The sequence below is a fragment of the Corvus brachyrhynchos genome, unplaced genomic scaffold (genome assembly GCF_000691975.1).
Source record: "Corvus brachyrhynchos isolate BGI_N302 unplaced genomic scaffold, ASM69197v1 scaffold92, whole genome shotgun sequence".
Lineage (NCBI taxonomy): Eukaryota > Metazoa > Chordata > Aves > Passeriformes > Corvidae > Corvus > Corvus brachyrhynchos.
Window position 1 is genome coordinate 5147539 of NW_008236973.1, and position 19276 is coordinate 5166814.

A 19276-nucleotide genomic window follows, 5' to 3' on the forward strand; every position below is an offset into this window, starting at 1 on the left:
CACAGGATATGGCTGGCTGTGTTCCTGACAAGTATCTGAGTTCCAGTTCAGTATTTGGAGCTAAAAGTATAAAGCTGTTTGTATAAATTTCAGCTGAATTCTGGAATCTGAATTTCTTCTGAAAACAAGAATTCTGCTTTTTTCATTTCAAGCCACCATTGTGTTTCTTTAATTTGGTTAATAATCTGCTTTGGTTTGATTGAATATTAATTGAATTCGTAGTGAATATGAATTAATATATTCATATTAATGTGAATTTTGTTTGATTGATCTAGCTCTGGGGTCCTCAACACAAGAGAGACGTGGACCTGTTAGAAAGGGTCCAGGGGCCATGAAGATGATGAGAGGGGTGGAGCACTTCTCCTATGAAAACAGGCTGGGAGAGCTGGGGTAGTTCAGCCTGGAGAAGAGAAGGCTCTGGGAGGCCTTATTTACAGCTTTCCAGTACCTTAGAGGGAGAGGGACTTTTTATACAGGCAGATAGTGACAGGACAAGGGGCAATGGTTTTACTGAAAGAGGAGAGCAGGTTTAGATTAGGTGCTGGGAAGAAATCCTTTATTTGGAGGGTAATGAAGCACTGGAACAGTTTGCCCAGAGAAGTTGTGGATGCCCCATCCCTGGAAGTGTTCAAGGACAGATTGAGTGGGGCCCTGAGCAACCTGATGTAGTGAAAGGTGTCCCTGCCCATGGCAGGGGAGAAGTTGGAACTAGATGGTCTTTAAGGGCTCTAGACCCTTTCTGATAAAGAGCGTGGAGTGATTATTTTGTGGATGTGTCATTCCTGAAGATGTTGGTGAAATTCTTTTTTCTTGGTTGGAATTATCCTGAACTCTTGAATGCTGTTGCAAAGTTTCTGTGCTTGTGGAAGAATGCTTAAAAAAGTTAAGTGTTCTGTCAAGGCACCTGGATGTGCTGCGGTGTGAAGTAGTGGGAATTGTGCTCAGTGTTTTGCAGGCCATAAGGAAGACAGTGTGTGACTGGGAAGCGGGTCACGAGCCATTCAATGACCCAGCACTAAGGGGAGAGAAGGACCCCAAAAGTGGTTTTGACATCAAAGTCCCAAGACGTGCAGTTGGACCTTCCAGCACTCAGGTATTTTCCTGTCTGGTGGTTGTGATATCTGTCAACAATTATTGCATGAGGTGTTTTCTTTCTGTCCTGAACTGTTTTAAAATTGCAGGTTTTATTGCGGTCTTTTTTTAATGCTAAAAATCTACTCTGATTTATATTTGCAAAATTATATGCACTTAACCAAGATCCTCTGTCTGGATTGCTGTAATTTTCTACTCTGATACATAATTTTTCCAAGTGTTCAATTTCTTTAATTTGATTTTCTGGGAACAAATATTTTCTCATTGAGCTCCTAATGTTTTTTAAATAATATTTTTGAACTATTTGAATTATTTCTTGACTGACTTCTACCTCTGGTATGGCTGGTGAAATTTTTTTATTAAATCCCACAATTCAGTAGATGTCTAGTAGTTTTAAAATATGTTTGAAATATAAATGAATGTCTGGTAAAATATGGGAAAATATATGACTTCTGAAAAGATCCCTTGCAGTCTTCAGTAATGAATGATAAAGCTGGTCCCTAGAATCTAATTTGTCTGCTGCTACCACTAAAACGAGATATTTCAAATGTTTTCTGTGGTAGTCATCAAAATCCCATATCTAGGTGCTCATTCTTGTTACCTCTATATAATTCTCTTTTTTATTTCATTTATGGATTTGTTTGGAGAGTGTATAGTCTCATATTTGTAGCTCATCTGAGAAAATGAGGTACTGAGCACTTTGGGTGGAAAAACTGAAGGCAACTGTGGTTTGTGAAGACAATCTTTTAATACCTAAAATCTGTGGGAAAGAGAGCATGTATGGTTAATAATTTTGGGTAATAAAAAGTTGCTTAATTTGTGATAAGATTGGTTTAATGAATATTTTGTTTTGATAATTGCAGAAATATGTTTTGATTTCTAATTTCCTGGGGTGAAAGAAAAGGTTAAATATCACCACCAGTTTGCTTCTCCTGTGCTTTAAGGGCTTTACTTCACCTTTGCAACAGGCTGGTTAGAGTATGTGGTTCTATCTGCTTTTTCTGCTCTTGGGCTGGTACACTTGTCTGTCTGGGTTGACAGGAGGGCAAGAGGTCAAATATATCCATTTTAGATAGGTTTTCCTCAGCTTCATGCTGTTCTAAAATGGCTGTGTATGAATGGGTAATTGGTACTACCTGGGAACCTTTGCTAAATCATTTGATAAGCTAATGGCTCTCTGAGCATCCTCTGAAATGAACAGGAACTTTCCCTTTGCTTGAGGGAGCCCCAGATTGCAGTGATTATTCTGAACAACCTTTCTGTGTGACCTCCTCTGCATGCTCACTGTGCTGCTTTTCATTTTTAACAAACTAACATATTTTCTCTGCTTCTCTTTCCCATTCCTTATTTACCCATGTGTTTTTATTAACGGATTCTCTTCCCCTGCTTGCCCCTGTCTGTTGGTTTTTAGCTCTTCATGGTTCGCACTATGACAGAGTCCTTAAACTCTGCTGAGCTGTTGAAGCAGCTCAAGTCTCTGGGATTGGAAAAGCTATTGCATGTGACACACAAGTTTCTGAGGCAGTCCTACATCTATCCGCCTCTTTTAAACTTTGGTGGTAAGACATTACTTATTACTTTTACTTATTGTGGTGATGTGAACTGTTCCACTGCAAATGGTCTGCTGCTGAGTGTCAGTGGAGATCCCCTTGGCATGGGTAGGCATTTGTGCTGGCGTGTAGGCTACTGCTGCATCGTTCCTCTTGCCTCAAGGCTTTTATCCACACAGTGCCAGTTTTCAGTTTGAAGTGGAGCAGTCGCTTACTGATAGTAATTCTCAGTGTTGCTCAACTAATGTACCATATGTATTTTCCTTTTTTCCCCCCCTTTCCACCATAATTGTTTCCTTTAATGATACAGCTTTACATGGTGAGAACTATGTTAGAGTCCCTCATTGCTGACAAAAGTGGTTCCAAGAAAACCTTGAGAAGTAGCCTTGAGGGGCCCACCATATTGGACATAGAAAAATTCCATCGCGAGTCTTTCTTCTACACTCATTTGATAAATTTCAGTGGTAAGATATGTAGATGATCAGTGTCCAGCTTAGCATGTCCTAACACCTCTAACACGACCTGGAAAATGTTTCCGATTGCCTAAGTCAACCTTTGGTTTATTTATCAAAAGCCTTGGTCTGTCCAAACTTTTTCTGAGATGGTACTTAGTATTGTGGTGGGATTTTTATTTTGACTTGTTATGCGTTTGTTCCTAATGCGTCAAATTTCATATTGTTACTTCCCTTTTCTTTATGTATGTACTTATATAAACAAGGGACAACTAAGCCTGTACACATTGAAATTTTTAAAAGGAAGTAGTTTTTGTGTTTTGGGAGATTCTTTTTTTTGTTTTTGTTTTAAGTACAGAGGAAACAAATTCTCTGTTGTGGTAAATTTGATGTCATTTCACTACTCTTACTATTCAGTTAATTGTAATCGGAAACATGCTGTCCTAAAGAATTCACCTACTGACATTGAGTGTACCTAGTCCTTGTCATCACCATGCTGTGTTGTCTTTCATTTTTGTTTTGCTGCTGGCCTCTTTTACCCTTGGAGAAAGGGGAGCCTGTTAATGTCAGCCATAGTGCTACTGGGGAACAGCGCTGCAAAAGGTCTTCAGAAGGTCTGAGTGTAGAAAGTTCATTCCTGTTTTGGTTCTCAAGCCTTCTGGAAAAGAAGGATTGTACCAAGTGTTTTCTGGAGAGGTGGGAAGCACATGTCTGTGCCCTTGACAGCATCCTTAGAAACTTTTTGTTTTAATCCCTACTTCATGTGTCTGTCTGTCATTTCCTGCCCATCTAATCAACAGGAACATGTGGAGCAATTCAGTCCTCCATAGGGAGGGATGGTTCTGGAAGTTCCAGTCAATTTTGTCTCCTTCACTTGCTGCTTCCCAAATTCAGTGTATGGCTTTCTCAGCCCCCAACTGAGAAATTAAACTAGAAATCCCTTTTTACTGGTGTACGTAGTTTTTCTGTTTAACTGATAGTCTTGTCCACTTCCACTCTTTTTTTTTTTTTTTTTTTTTTTTTTTTCCCTATAAGAAGACACCGCTTTTGGGGGCCAGTGGGGAGTTCAAAACTCTTAGGAAAAGTCATGGGCTTTAAATTTTGAATTTGCTTTAGACTGTTTGGCCTATGTACAGCTCTAGTGAGTTGCACCTGCTTTTTTTGTTTCACATTGCATCATCAGAATCACAGCTGTATTGTACCTGATGTATTTCTATGAGAAGTGTAATTCTCCCTTATTTATTCTGAAAGAAACTCTGCAGCAATGCTGTGATCTGTCCCAGCTGTGGTTCAGGGAATTCTTCTTAGAGCTGACCATGGGCAGAAGAATCCAGTTTCCTATTGAGATGTCCATGCCTTGGATTTTGACGGATCATATTTTGGAGACAAAAGAGGCATCAATGATGGAGTAAGACCCACTTGTGCTCTTCCACTGAATGATTATTCTTAATGATTGCCATTACTTATTATAATGTTGCTGCTTTAATTGGTTTTAATAGGTAGTCACTGAGAGAGTATTCTAAATGTTTATAAAATGTTTGTATTACATTTGCCCATTTTCAGATTCTCTAAGTTTTCTTTTTGAAGTGAGTAATTGAAATGCTAGGCTTTTCATATAGGTATCATTGCACTAGCCACGTATTTTGCTCTTTGAGTTCTCCTTACTTATTCTTCAAAGATGTCAAACATGTATAGTGGTAAAAGCCTAGTTCCATTTTGATGGAAAGCTACATCTAGAAAACAAGTTTTAGACTTCAAAAATATCTACACCTTTTCCTGAACTAACAAATATTTTCTTAAAGGAAAAATTGTGATCCTTTTTATATAAACTAGAAAAGATCCTGTTTTCATGAACCGCATGTGGACTACAATATTAACTGGCTTACATCACCTTGACTGCACCATCCTAAAGAGTCATGACTTTTATACACATGTAACTCTTTCTTTTATTCTTTTTCCTGCAGGTATGTTCTGTATTCTTTGGACCTTTATAATGACAGTGCTCATTATGCACTGACCAAATTTAAGAAGCAGTTCCTCTATGATGAAATTGAGGCAGAGGTAAAGTAACCTTTCCTACTAGAGAAAAATAATCTGTACCTGAATGTAAAAATCATGCTAAAGGATAATCTCTATATAAGAGATTCAGAACAGCTGGAGATAACAGGAAAAACTGAGAATACTGAATACCGAGAAGATGAGTAACTGATTGGGTGATATGTTGTAAGGAAACCTGTAGACCTGTGCAAAAATGCCTCACATTTATGCTGAAAATTGAATATCATCTTCTCTTTGCTGGGAAATTTGGATCTGTTAACTTTCTTGACTATGTTTGATAAACAGTGGGAGGTCTTAGATAAGCTGTGTTTTTTTTAATTTTAAGTATCTCTAAACGCACTATTTTTTTCCCCCCAAGGTAAACCTGTGTTTTGACCAATTTGTCTACAAGCTGGCAGACCAAATATTTGCATACTACAAGGCAATGGCTGGCAGGTAGATAGTCCTTCCACTATGAGAGCTTTTCTTCGCACATTTCTGCTCTGCTTTGCTGTTTAATATACTTCAAGTGTTTTCTTCCTTTCTTCACAGCCTGCTTCTGGATAAACGGCTGCGCTCGGAGTGCAAGAACCAGGGAGCAACCATTCAGCTGCTGCAGTCCAACCGCTATGAGACACTGCTGAAACAGAGACATGTTCAAGTGAGTTAACTCCTACCATGTTGTACTGGAGTTGCTTCATGTAGGTAGACAAAACTCATTTTGTGCTTTATGTTCTGTCATCTAATTAGCATAACTGAACACCTGAGATCTGCTTTTTGTTTTGTCATATGAAGGCGTAAATTAAGAAAGAAACCTTAAAAGATGCCGTTTTAATGCAAATGTCTGTTGTAGTTAAGAAAACATGAGCCAAATAGGAATGCCATGGGTGGTAGCGTTGTCTTCCTAGTAATGTCTTTCATCAGTGTTCAGTATGTTGTTGGCAAAATGTCATGGAAGCATAAAATGATGATATAAATACTTAAATGTAGATGCAATGTGTACTTTTACTTATTTTTGTGAGAATTGGGATGCAAATTGTAGTACCGCATTTGCTCATGAATTTATAAATTTTGTCCATCTGCTTTGTTTCAGTGTGTTTGGGATGCAAGTTCAAAAAGTGAGAGTCTGTTAATCTGTGGAGTCTCACAGTCCTTGTACAGTTTGTCTTGTAACCTGACTGTCAGTTCAGAACCTCATAGCATGTTTTCCTTTAGCTTCTCGGTAGGTCCATAGACCTGAACCGACTGATCACGCAGCGCATTTCGGCAGCCATGTACAGGTCGATGGAACTGGCCATTGGCCGCTTTGAAAGCGAGGATTTGACTTCGATTGTGGTGAGTGTTGTGTTGCAGTTTTGCACTGACACAGCAGCTGAGGTGAAACAACCCCAAAACTACCGCAGCTGAGGGCCTTGGGAGTAAAGTGTAGAGAAGGCATGTACTTGGAGCCATGAGAAAACAAGGAAAGCAAGCATTGTTGCGATTTAAATTTTTGTAAGTGCCCACTTCTCCCTATGCTTATAGATAAATTGCAGATCAAAAAAAACCAGACTTGTGCTTGGTAGAATCAAAATTAGTTTATTGACTCAGGCAGCTTGGTTTTGTAGCATGACAAAAATAATTTTTTTGTGGAGGAATGAGATCTGACTTGTGCCTGTGGAAGAAGAGCATCTGTGCAATATTAAGGTGTCCTTTTGAGTTAGTTTCCTGATTAAAATGCTAAAAACCAAATTTTATTTCCAGACGGCATGAATTTGACAAGTAAATATGCAGTCAGCAAGAAAAATATCAGGCACGTTCAGTTCTTCTAGAATGAAAAATAAGTTAAAAGTTATGTAAAAGAGTTTACTGTTGGTCTTTCTGTAATAAGTTTTTTACCAGTCACATTTTGTCATACAGTTAAGTACCTTGGTTTAATTTTGTTCTTTACTGAAGAGAAATCAAATACTGAGGCCATAGAGCCTCTTGACTTCTGAACACTTGGTTTTATAAATTTGAATTATTGAAATGTAGTTTTTCTTTGTTATGTGCAGTACACTCTTAGTGGCTGAGTGAACAAAACTGTCGATGATGTGTTTCTTAGGTCACAGGTTCTCATTCTTTGAGTAAGAAAGTGACAGAACTAAGGGTTGCCCCTTTACCATGTATGCTCTTCTTTTTTTTGTTTGTTTTGTTTAAGTTTTTTGGTGGGTTTTTTTTGTTTGTTTGTTTTATGCAAAATATCTTCTGTTGAAAACTGGTTGGTTTCTTCGGTGAGAAACTGATCCTTATAGATTAAGTACTCTGTCATTTTTTGCTGTTTTTCAGGCTAAATAAATTAAATTAAGGTATTTACAAGACTGAGCTATTTTTTTCCCTCAGTTTGGACTTAATTCTGTAATAATAATCATAGTGGCGTTTTTTCCTTGAAGTAGCTGTTGCTCACAGGTTTAAAACTCCTTTGAAATAAGGAGCACTTAAATCAGAGAGCAGTCTGTGGGAAGATGACCAGTAGTTTGATACACAGCTAGAAAAAGCCACTGGATATTTCTTCAGTATGTCATTGCACAATAATCTTCAAAAGCAGTGCTTGGATTTTTTGGAAGTAGAGGTTGTGTTCATTGTGTTTGGTATTTTCAGTGTCTGATGTCAGATATGGAGTTATTTTATTTTATTTTATTTTATTTTAATTATCAGAAAGGATACTAGGAATTTCTTGTCAAGAGGAGAAACATTATGAAATGCAGTACTCATATATAGTTATGTAGCCTGCAGCAAGTGATTTTGTGGATACCTCCACTACATTTGTAAATGTCTGATCTGGTCTTTCATTGCATCTCAGTGCATCCTTCACTGGCATAGGCCATGAAAAGGATTTATGGTAAATGGGATGTTATTCCTAACATTACCACTACAGTAGTTAGTTCACCAGTTACTGTACTGAGCAGAAATTACTTTGTGACTGCTTGTAAAGTAGGAAATGCAGAAAGATGCTTTTGGCCTATGTCTGACCCCATTTAAATGTTGGAGTTTTGAGTTTTGCTCAGTGGAGAAAGTGTTGGCACAGGTCTGTGTTTGAGATCCATCTGCATCTGAATACCCTTAAAGTCTCAGAAGGTTTAAGAAACAATCCCATGAATACTGATTCTTTCCAGCCCTTATTGTTAAAGTAAGAGGCTGGGCGAGAGTCAGTTGTTCATTTTGACTTCTTTCTAGTCTTCTGTTCCATCAAGGTTATTTATGTACTTTGTTCAGTTCCTCCACTTCATTAAATACATCATTCTCTTTTTTGTCTTGTTTTTCATAGGAGCTGGATGGCTTGATAGAGGTAAACAAAATGACTCACAAGCTTCTCAGTAGATACATGACCTTGGACAGCTTTGATGCCATGTTCAGAGAAGCCAACCACAATGTTTCAGCCCCTTACGGCAGAATCACTCTTCATGTCTTTTGGGAACTCAATTATGATTTCCTTCCAAACTACTGCTACAATGGATCCACTAACAGGTTAGCAAGGCAGCTTTTTTATTTGCAGCTGCTATTCTACCACCCTCCTGCAACTTCCTTCCTAGCAAATGCTGACAAGTTCATCTCCATTCATTTAGTGTTTTCCACTTCTAATGCTTTACTTGAAATGAAGCAGCATGAGTCATTCTACCAAGTACCATTAAATGTATGAAAGCCTGTTATTTGTCCACAATAGAAGGCAAATGGAACCACAGCATCCAAATTCTGACATTTTGGTGACGTAGTTATGATATGCTGAAAAACAGAGTGTGTCAAAACATGCTAAGTGCATCTCAGGAAGGTATTTTGAAACAGGATCTTCAACTGTGAGATGACAGAAATAAAATTATATTCCTGATTCTGTGTTAATGTGAAGAAAAAAGTAGTTTCCTTGAGAAAGGAAGAGTTCAGTGTTCACTACAACTGCAGTTGCAGCCTTTAAGGAGAGTGAGTAATAGAAATAGAAAGAGGAAGGTAGGATCTAAGGTTTGAATGAGGGGGAAGCACAATGTTCAAGATTTTGCATATCTGGACTTCCTGCTCGTGTGCTGTTTTTAGGATTTGTGTTACTTTTAGTCTTTACTCAGGTTTTGGTTAAAGCCCTGTGAAGTGACAGTAAAGTGATAGTGAATATTGAGCTGTAGGAAGAGGAGGAAGCCTGTTCTCATCTTTCACTGTCTTCTTGGAGAGCTTTCTTTGTCTGACATGTTCTGTGATGGTTATGTTGTATTTTAGATCCAAGATTCTGTCTACAAAGGAAAAAAAAAAAGAGAGTGTTTTTTTTGTGGTTAAGTTTTACCCGAGAAACTTCTGTTACAAGAATCTGTTTGCACAGGAATGTCAAATGTACTTCTGAGGGAGCTACTGTGTGGTTGATGTATGTGGAGATCAGTTTTGGAATATTCAGTGTGCTGTATTAAGAATCATATAAGCATAATATTAAGAGAAATCTTGATGAAATGCTGCTTCTTCACCTGTCAGCTTTACTGAAAGACATTCACTTTAGTTTGTGTTCATCCTGGCTACAAGGGCTGACATACTGCACACCCACAACACTTGGGAAGTGAGTGTGAGGTGCCAAAGGACATTAGCAGGATCCCGTAGCACTGTTGCTTGTCTGTTTTAAAAATCTATATGCAAGAATTGAGTTAGGCTCAGCTTCTTGGGTAATTAATTCAGGATAATTAATTTAAGAGATGTTAAAGGGAGCCAGATCTTAGGAAGTATGTGTACCATGTGTCTGATTTCATCACAGAAGTGCTTTGGTTTCAGTCAAAAGCAGCAGTGTGGAGAGAGTTAATGTATGTGTTGCACATGCTATACAACGCCCTTTGATATTTTTGATGAGAGAGGGAACAGGAAGTTTTTAGCCTTTTTATAGTCCTTAAGCATGTTCATTATGTCTGTTGCTGTCTTGCTGTTAGCATGAACTTTAAGTTGATGAGCTCTCTCTGCATTCAAGTGTACAGGTTATTGAGTGCAAACACAGGAGTACACGGTGAGGAGCTGTGTGAGAGCTGCTGGTTTAATGCTTTACTCTTGATAGGTAATGTCTTGCATGAAGGTTATGTGTAAACAAGGGAAGAAAAGTAGCAATGAAAGGCTGGAAGAAAGAGAAATAATCGTGATGAAAAGCAGAGAGGTTACTTGGTGGTATGAGGGACTGGAGTCAGAGTTCCCAGAAAATGTGTCGTGCCTGTTTCTTGTCTTCTTTTAATTTGACAGCTTGGTGTAAGGGTTCTTCTTTTAAAGTTAGTGTTCTGGTCAGATTAACTTGTTTCCAGTACCTTTTGAAGTTCTTTTCCCAAGAATGCTTGAACATGAAAATTTCATATATCTGTAAAAGAGTTCAACTGTTTAGAAACCCTGCAGGTTTAGTTCAAAAGCTAAGACTCTTCATGCAGAAGTGCTGAAACACATTGCATGTTTAATTATTTGGGACTTAGGAATTTTTTTATGTCTGATAATGTACTGAGATTAAACAGTGAGGCTGCTATTAAAAGATTTAGCAATTTAATAATTGGAGTTGCCATTTATCTGAAATTTAGTCTTATTAATGCTGGCCAGCTGCACAGACTGAGGGACAACAGTTTGTGGAGAAGGAATGGGGAGATGAGAGAGGGGACCTCTGCAGATGGGCCTTAGCAGTGAAATCTAAGGGCGTTTTTAATTTACCTGTGTGGAAAGAAAACAAACCTTTGGATAGTGCACACGCATATGAACTGCAGGTGAGGTCAAAGTTGTCTCTAGCCCAGTGTTCTGATGCTATCAGCAGCTGTAAAGGGGCTGCATATGAAAACAAGGGAGGCTTGAGGTGATTGTTCTCCCAAGAAACATGCCAGCTTCTAGCAATGATTAGATGTTTCTGTGAAACGAAAATGGTGGGATGTTAGTGCATTCGTGGCCCTTTACAGGGGTATTAATTTTTCTCCATTGTTTTGCCCTGTCCCTTTTGTAAAGCAGTGTGAGGCTTTGGCATTCCTTACGTGCTCCAGTGAGGAGTCTGCAATGAAGCTTGTGCTGCATCTCTTTGAGATGCTCTCAAGCTATTCTCCACCAGTTCTTTTACTGAAAGTGGCCATAAACAGCCATTTGCCACTTGTCTTTTCTGTGCTGCCTGGGATTGTTTTTCAAGAGCCCTCTCTCACGTTGGCCCTCAGCTGCATGTCTTTTCAAGCTACAAGTATTTCCACACCAGGAATATTTGTCATGCTTAGGCCTGCATCTGTGCTTTTTCATTCTTCTTTATCCTTGTGAAGTTAGGTTGTCTAGGGCTGTCCAGAAGATTTAAATGACACAAAGACAACTTGCACATTTTTGTTCCTTGTTTCTTTTCCGCTGTCTGTGGTGTCCCTTTTTCTGCCTTATTTTCTTTAGTGTTTCTAAGCTGGTCTTTTCCTTCCTTGACAGCTTGTTTTGTATTAAGGACTAACAGGAGGAGCAAGTGTGAGACAGCCTTACATATATTTGAGTTGAAGATTTTCTGTGCTTTCTTGACACAAATGATACAAGCTTTTGGAGACAGTAGTTAAACTAGTAGCTCCATCTCCTCTAACACATTACCCAAATCTGTGTTCTCTAGTATAAATTCATGCACTCTTCCAAATGCAATATGACATGTTTCTTCCAAGGATACAGATTTGTCACAGAAGGAACAAAAAGACCAGCTTTTTATTTTTCACTCTTCCTGACTGTCTCTCCCCCTTCCTTTTGCAAGCTCTCTCTCTCTCTCTCATACTGCTTTTAAGATGGTTTTCACAAGAGAACAGCTGTGTCTTCTTGTGTTGCATATACTCTGACAGTCACTGTTCAGAAAAATTTTCAGCCCTTTCAGATACTGCTGGAGCAAACCTGAAAAGTAGCAGTGAAAGCCATGCAGTTCCTGCTACAAAGAGCCAAATGGTGCAGGGATATAGACTCTTGCAAAGCAGGGGTGACTGTAGTCAACTACCTTTCCGCTCCTAAAAAAACAAGCAACCAAAGTCTTTCTGCCAAAAGGAAAAGTGACAGCAATGGATTGGTGGATCTGTTACTCTCTCATGCGCTATTTTCCCTGCTGTTTCCTCTGTTCTCTCCATCTTGACATCTGTGTTTAAGAAGGGTGAGTCAGATCTAGTGTTCACTGAGAGGAGGTGTAGGGCTACCCTTAGTTCTGGTAGACAGGACAAACTAATTTGAGAATGCTGGAGGTTAAAAGTGTTCTTACCAATTAGAGAAGTACAGAGAACACTTTCTGTAGGAGCAGGGAGGGAAGATTGTCACAGCTTGTTACTTCAAAGATGAAGCTAAGAAAGTTTATGAATGAGGTTTGTCTGACCTGGTGCCTGCAGTAGCAAGGCAGCAGGGTCATTGAACAAAGTGGTCTCTTTCAGTTATCTCCTTAAATAGATTATAGTAATTAAAATCAAAGAATCATTTAGATTAGTTTGTGAAGTGCTCACAGTAGGTATCACAGAAAAACTAACATTAAATTATTTGATCCCTAAAATACTTACTTTAGGGGCTCATGTTGTCCTCTAGCAATCATTTGCAAAGCTTCGGTAAGCCAGAAGGCTTTTCATCTGCTTAATCTAGTTTGACAACCTGTTCTGATTAAAATGGATAAATTGCTGTGAGATTATCAACACTGATTAAAAATGAAACTGGTTATCTCAGAGTATGCTGAAACCTGCATCCAGTCAGTATTCAGGGGAAAGTTAAACTTTGCTTAGCTTTAGCTTTGATAGTCAAAGAGCTTCAGTCCTTCAAAGAGATGTTTCTCTTGGAGGAGGAGCAGAAGGAAGCCAACCAGCAGAATGTCAGAAAGAAAGTGCACACACACACGCACATTGAAAAAGTTTGAAGAACAGTAGATAATGTTGAACTGTAAGGTTTTCATATAGCCCTTAGTTCTGAGGGAAGAAATTTCTAATACTTACCTGAATGATATGTTTGGAGTAGTCACATACCTTCTAGAATGATGCACTCTTTAGGCTGTTGTAGCCTCAATCTTAGACGTTGCCTCTCCATAACTTAACAAGTGACTGTTACCTTTTGCTCCTACTTCCTTACTTTTTTTCTTCCTCTCTTGACCCCTTTCATCCAAGAAAGTATAAGCAATTGTGCTTGCTTCAAGTCTTTAAGAAAACTTTAAGGCTATTTTGCTACTACTCTAAAGCATTAGAGATGGAGAAACCCCCAAGAATGCAGAGGAACACTGAGAAACACGCAAGAGTTACTTGAGCATTTACTTGCACTGACTGGTTTGCTCCCAGACACTAATTACATTATAATTGAGATATTATACACACAACACCGTTTCGAGAAGTCTAAGAATTACAGTTACAGCTTCCAGAGTCATGGGATACACCCACTTATATTTTGAAATGCTCCTTTCCTTGTGAGCGTTTTAATTTAGTGGTAGCAAATCTGTTCTTGCCAAATGTCTGCACACTGAAACCCAGTCTTATCTTAAATGACATGGTATCTCCTATGGTTTCATTTCAGAGATTCTCTTAGGGCTTGAAAATTGATGTCAGTTTAAAAAGGAGTGGGACTTAGAGAGAAAAAAGGGGGAATTGAGTAATCTCGGGGACTGTCATATGTTGCAGATTACTTTGAATTCCATCAAATGTTTACATCATCTCTGGTAAACTCATTAATGAAGTATCTGCAGAATAAAGATTCAAGTAATCTCTCTCAAAGGAGAGTTTTCAGTTTCTATGTAAGTGAGAGAGAAGGGGAGAAACCTGTAAACTGAGGGAATATAAATGTAAGGAGATTTAAATAATATATATAGTACCAATAAAACACATATAAATAGTGTATTTTTCCTCAGAAGCTCTAAATGCAAACTCTTTCTGGACTATGGTAAGTATGAGTATTTTTGGGAAGATGGGCTGAACTATGTATGAGCAAGCTGTACCTATTTTTGAGAAGGTTAAAAATGCAGAAAACATTGTCCTGAAGTTATAGATTCTCACAGGAATGATTCAGAAATAAAACACCGTGGAAATAATTGTAAGCAATATGGTGCAATTGATACCTGTCTGGGTGAACCAATTTTTGATTGACATGGCTGTTTTTGTTTTTAGCTACAAGATGGATATATTAAAAGTAGAATGTCTGTGTTCTTTCTAGGAAGAATTAATAATGAATAATTAATTTTGTATGCTGATTAAATGTAAATAGATTAAACAAAAAAGGATCAAGCTACAATGGTATCTTATGATATTATAATGTAAGGCAAGTTTTCTTTCCTGAAACATTTTCCTAGATACATTTATTTTGCTCAGTTATCACTCAGACCTGGCTGATATTATACAACTATTTGAGATACACTTCTTAAATAGCTATTTTCCCTCTTTGCTGTGCATACACAGGGTTGCACCATTTATCAAGAAATACTTTTTAATCAAGGTAAAAAATAAAGTGGCCATCCAACTCTTGAACACATCCCCCAGTAACTTTGCTCTGTTTAGTCAAGTTAAGCAGAATCAGAATTATAGTAGATATTGATTAACTTCTTCCTGCACTAAAACTGCGGTGCTGCCAAATGTGCATTACGCAGTTAACAGGGAACATCAAGGGGGAAGATTTGTGCTGCTTGTTCACAGGAGGACTTGGAATGGTCCTTCAGACTCTGGTGCCCTCAGCTGTGAGTGAGATGGCTGATCCTGTCTTTGGCAGTGCTCCATATCTTTGTAGTTCTCTTGCCATCCTCTTAACAGTGTGCAAAGGTAAAGCTAAGCGTGATTTGTATTGGTACGTGCTCACACTGAAGTATGATCAAACTTTTGAAACGTTGATTTTGCTGTGAGGATTATACCCTTCCTTCCTCGTGACCTTTTTTAAAGGTGACAACCTAACATATTTCTCCTGATGTGAATTTTGGGGGGAAAAGCTCCAAAACATTAAACAGAAATGTCATGTTCTTCTTTGAAGGTGTACTTCTTTCTCAAGGACTTAATTTTTCAAGCACAAGGAGTTTCCTTACTCCCTGTGAGAGACTATTGCTACTTTGTTAGTTACTTCCATATTTGCTGGCCTGGGCTAGCGTAGAGGTGAGGAATATTTTGGTACACTGCACACCATGGGAAGAAGAGTAATTGTTGAACTGCAGTATGATTTCTGTCCATGCTTTTGGGCAATTCAGGCTGTGTGCTTCCCCAGTTTCTACTAGGGATGAAAGGCTACTGGTCTGGCTTTGATTGTATATGCAGACAAAAGCAGTTTTCTACAGGGTAGGGTGCATGAGGTGCACATCTGCTAACCTAAGTATAAATAATGAATTCTTGGTTTTGTTTTTTATTTAGATTTGTTCGGACCGTGCTACCATTTTCTCAGGAGTTTCAGCGCGATAAGCAGCCTAATGCACAGCCACAGTATCTCTATGGATCAAAGGTTGGATGTAATTCCCTTTTTCTTTATGGTTTGCTAATGTTTAAAGGTATCTTTTTAAATTATAGAAACTACAGTATATGAAAGTTATTAGAAATGATCTGAAATACATTTTGTGTGTATTTTAAATTGAACATACACTTTTTTTAAGACTTTCCTGTGAAGCTCACCGTATGTTTCAGCCAAAGTGCAGTTGATTAGTCTGGTGGTTAGTCTTATCTGACAAAGCTAGAAATAAGCCCTTCTCTCAACCACCTTGCGTTGTTCAGTTGCTTATAGTGGCAGAGCAGACTCATAAGTAAAGATTAATTACTCATCTGGTGAAGTGAGAATAAGAGCCCATCTTGGGTGCAGCTCTCTCTTGTTACAGTGATGAAGACTGTGATGACAGAGGAAAAGGGAATAGATAGGAAAAACTGCTTCAGATGTTACCTGACTTAAAAGGAATATTGATTCTGACCATCTTAAAATATCAGATACCAAACTACTTCAATTATTTTTTAAAAAAATGTAGTGTTTCTTTGGCATCTATAACCAATGAGTTCAAACTCATTGTGATGACCTTGGTGTGCTGGCCATCTCATCTTCTGTATTAGCATCATGTTTCTTGCTTTGCAGTTAGGAGGGCTTGCGAGGTTTATGCAAGTTTTCAATAGAAGTGTGCACCATGTGCAGTCACATACTCTATGTCCCTATGGCAGTCCCCAATAGTGAGGTTGGGAAGGAGCTTATGTGGGTGTCAAGTTGGAAGAGTACTTGGCACAAGAGAACAGCTGTGAGCTACCCAAGTGAGGAAAGTTAGCCTGTACTCACAGGACCAATGCTATGCTCATGGGTGATAGATTTGTTCTCCCTGATCACTGCAGATTTGTTTTCTTATTCTTCAGAATTATTACCTGAGTCTTAATGACAGTTAAAGGCATAGTGCATTAACATATATGTGCATTTTTAATATCTAGTCTGAAATATTGATCTACTTCTAACAGCAGTGCTATCTTCAGCAAATCATTCGAGAATATCTAGCAAGCTGTCGCTCTAAATTTCATAATGTTTTCTTGAGTATCAGGGTGGCAAGCTGAAGTATGGAAAAGATAAATGAAAATATAAGGATTAAATTAGAGGATGGACAATAAAAAAGCTTAAAATTATTTATTATTATTATTTCAAATTATTTAAAATATGTACTCAATTATACATCTAATTTATACAAGTGTGATGTAAGTGTTATGGCTAGCTACTTTCAATATCTACCTTCTACTTAAACATGAACATAATTAGTCCTTGTCTTACTGTTATTTTCTACACATCATACCATAGTTATATGGTGCAATTTCAACCCAGTAGTCTAGGTTTTGAGAGCTGAAGAGATATCTCAGGAGTTACAAATTTCAGTCCTAAAATATCTGCTGCATTTATAAAACTTTCATGCCTTTAAAATGTAATGGGGGTGGAAAAGGATTCACATGTCTTACTGTGGAAGGTAACAGCTGACTGTCTGGTCCTGTGAACAGTGTTTTATATAATTGTTCTCCAAAAAGGAACAGTAAATTATAGGAAAGTGGGATTTTCTTACATTAGAGTTATTGTGTTCCTTACTATTTTAGGAATTGACCAGATGCAGTGTAGAGTAAAAACACAACTGAATTTCATAGAGATTGCTAACTTAATTTATCTAAGTGATGATACAGTGGGGTGAGTGACAGAAGATTAACTGGGGAACACTTTTTTTTTTAGTTACATAATAAAAATGGGTTTAGTAATTTCACACTGAGAGCTATACATTTTCAGAATTCCTGATCATTTTTCTGTATGAGCAGCAGCAATCAAGGGGGGGGAGTCTTCCTTACATTTCTGGGGCAAATTTCATAACTGGATAGGCCTATATTAGAAATACCTGGTTTTATAGAGGTTGTGTAGACCAGAACAGAAGAGCTTTCTTTCTGTCTTAAACAATGTTTTCCAAATATTGCCATGTTTTTATGTCTCCAGCATTTTGTAGGTGCTAACTCATTTGTTTTGTGAAAAAGACATGTTTGAAATATACTTCTCACTGTGAATATAATGGTTTTTATTTACTGCTGGTGCACAAATTAAAATTAGTTTGCACTATGTTGCAAATTGTTATCAGTTGGTAATCACTCAGAATATTTGCCCCTTGATAGATGACTGTTAAAACTGAGTGGTGAATTACCAAATTGAATACAAAATTGCCAGAATGAACCTGAATTAATCTGTAATAAAACTTTCTCAGCAAGACACAAAGAATCATGTAGCTCTGTGAGCATGTGATAACATGAGTTTTTCAAAACTAGAGCAGAAAACAGATGACACTCTGCATGAGTTGCTCATTTGCAGCAGGTGCGAGATGGTCCATTGCTTCTGAGATGATACAAATGTTTATCTTAGTAGTGCACAGTAAACTCTGTGGGTGGAATGGTTTTATATTTAGAGAAGGTAAATCCCTTGGGGAGCACTTCCGTGGTAGCTCTTTGCCTTCTTAGTTGGATATAGACACATCTTTTGGATGTATGTGTTTGTGTACAAATAACAAAATGCAGTAGGTGAATTGCCTCGAAACTGCTTTGAGACTGAACTGCTCCTTGTTCTCAGTATGGAATGTACATGTGTATATAACATGAATGTGTGTAAATATATGTATTGGACTGCCCTAAAACCCTCATAAAGAAATGGACATGCAGAGAAGTAAACAGGTTTCCAAGAACCCAAGATGTTGTCAGAGGCTGACTGTATGTCTCTTGGCTTCATCCCTTTAACATTAAAGTCATCTTTTTTTGATGAAAACCTAATCAGAGAAGTGTTACTGTTAATTTGATTACAAGATAATTTTAAAGCATTTTTTCTGTCCTTGTTACCCAGGCACCCCTTTTTGGCAGTAAACCTGTTGTGTTGGCTTCATGCTCTGACGAGGGTTTTTCAGTGCCTATTTCATGTAACACCGTCATTTGAAACAGCAGTGAACTTGTTACTCTCACAGTTTATTTGAGACTGACGTGCAAGACAAAGAAAAACGTGTCAGCTGGAGGAAATGCTCCACAGCAGGTGGAGAACATGTTGTTGCTAACTTCACACAATAAAAATGCCTTTTGAAGTGTTTTCTAAAAGTCATACTCGCCCCAGTTCAGCAAACATTTCTGTGTCATGCTTATCCTACTCAAAAAAAACCTAAAGAAGATTCCTCACACTTACGCCAGCTTCTTCCTAGCACTCTGAGAGTCAATGCATTTCACAAGTCGTGGGAATTGTTGTCAAAATAGAGTAGCTGAAAAGATCCGCTACCTGCTGTGAAACACTCATGGGGAGATCTCTTGCCAAAATTGCACCCCCCTTAGCTTCCAGGGCTCAATGGAGTGGGATGGCAGCTGCCCAGCCAGCAGTTCTCCAGCCTTCACTGATACAACTGAGCTGTGTCAGTGAGAGCTGACTTCAGACATAATTCGTACCAATAGCAATTAGGTGTCTGCAGTCACAGTGCACCTTTGTTCTTTATGCGTAATATACAGCACTATTAAGATTTATTTTGTTTTTTATGGAACACAAATGCACTTAAGAGGTTTAAAACAGGGTGACTTATAAATGTAAATCAGACAACACTTGTCATGTTGTGAGAGTGAACAGATTTCTGTCTGAAGGACCTTGGCACTTGGAGGTTTTCTTGTTACAAAAATAAAATGCATTTTGGCATGTTTTCAATATTTTTTAAAACACATTACACAGAATGTACTGTGCAATTGGAAAGAAATTTGCAGCTGATTAATTTGA

The 19276-nt window shown here is 38.1% G+C and overlaps 1 protein-coding gene and 1 long non-coding RNA gene across 4 annotated transcripts in view; one reads left to right on the top strand and one right to left on the bottom strand.

Annotated features, from left to right (window-relative positions):
* The window catches only part of CYFIP1 (cytoplasmic FMR1 interacting protein 1), a 57757-nt gene that overhangs the window by 14431 nt on the left and 24050 nt on the right, over positions 1-19276 (top strand). The window contains exons 14-22 of one of the 3 annotated variants that reach the window (XM_008629342.2): positions 946-1093; positions 2953-3106; positions 4346-4502; positions 5059-5155; positions 5511-5587; positions 5684-5792; positions 6347-6466; positions 8418-8617; positions 15412-15499. In XM_008629342.2, coding sequence (XP_008627564.2) covers positions 946-1093; positions 2953-3106; positions 4346-4502; positions 5059-5155; positions 5511-5587; positions 5684-5792; positions 6347-6466; positions 8418-8617; positions 15412-15499 — 1150 coding nt within the window. Of the gene's footprint in view, positions 1-945; positions 1094-2503; positions 2652-2952; positions 3107-4345; positions 4503-5058; positions 5156-5510; positions 5588-5683; positions 5793-6346; positions 6467-8417; positions 8618-15411; positions 15500-19276 lie in introns of those variants that run through there. The other 2 variants (XM_017728582.1, XM_017728583.1) reach the window with 2 other exon arrangements.
* LOC108445289 lies at positions 8613-15416 on the bottom strand. The gene is made up of 3 exons (XR_001860101.1): positions 12613-15416; positions 10814-10982; positions 8613-10454 (listed from the first exon to the last, which is right to left on the bottom strand). It is a non-coding gene; the product is annotated as an uncharacterized LOC108445289 (long non-coding RNA).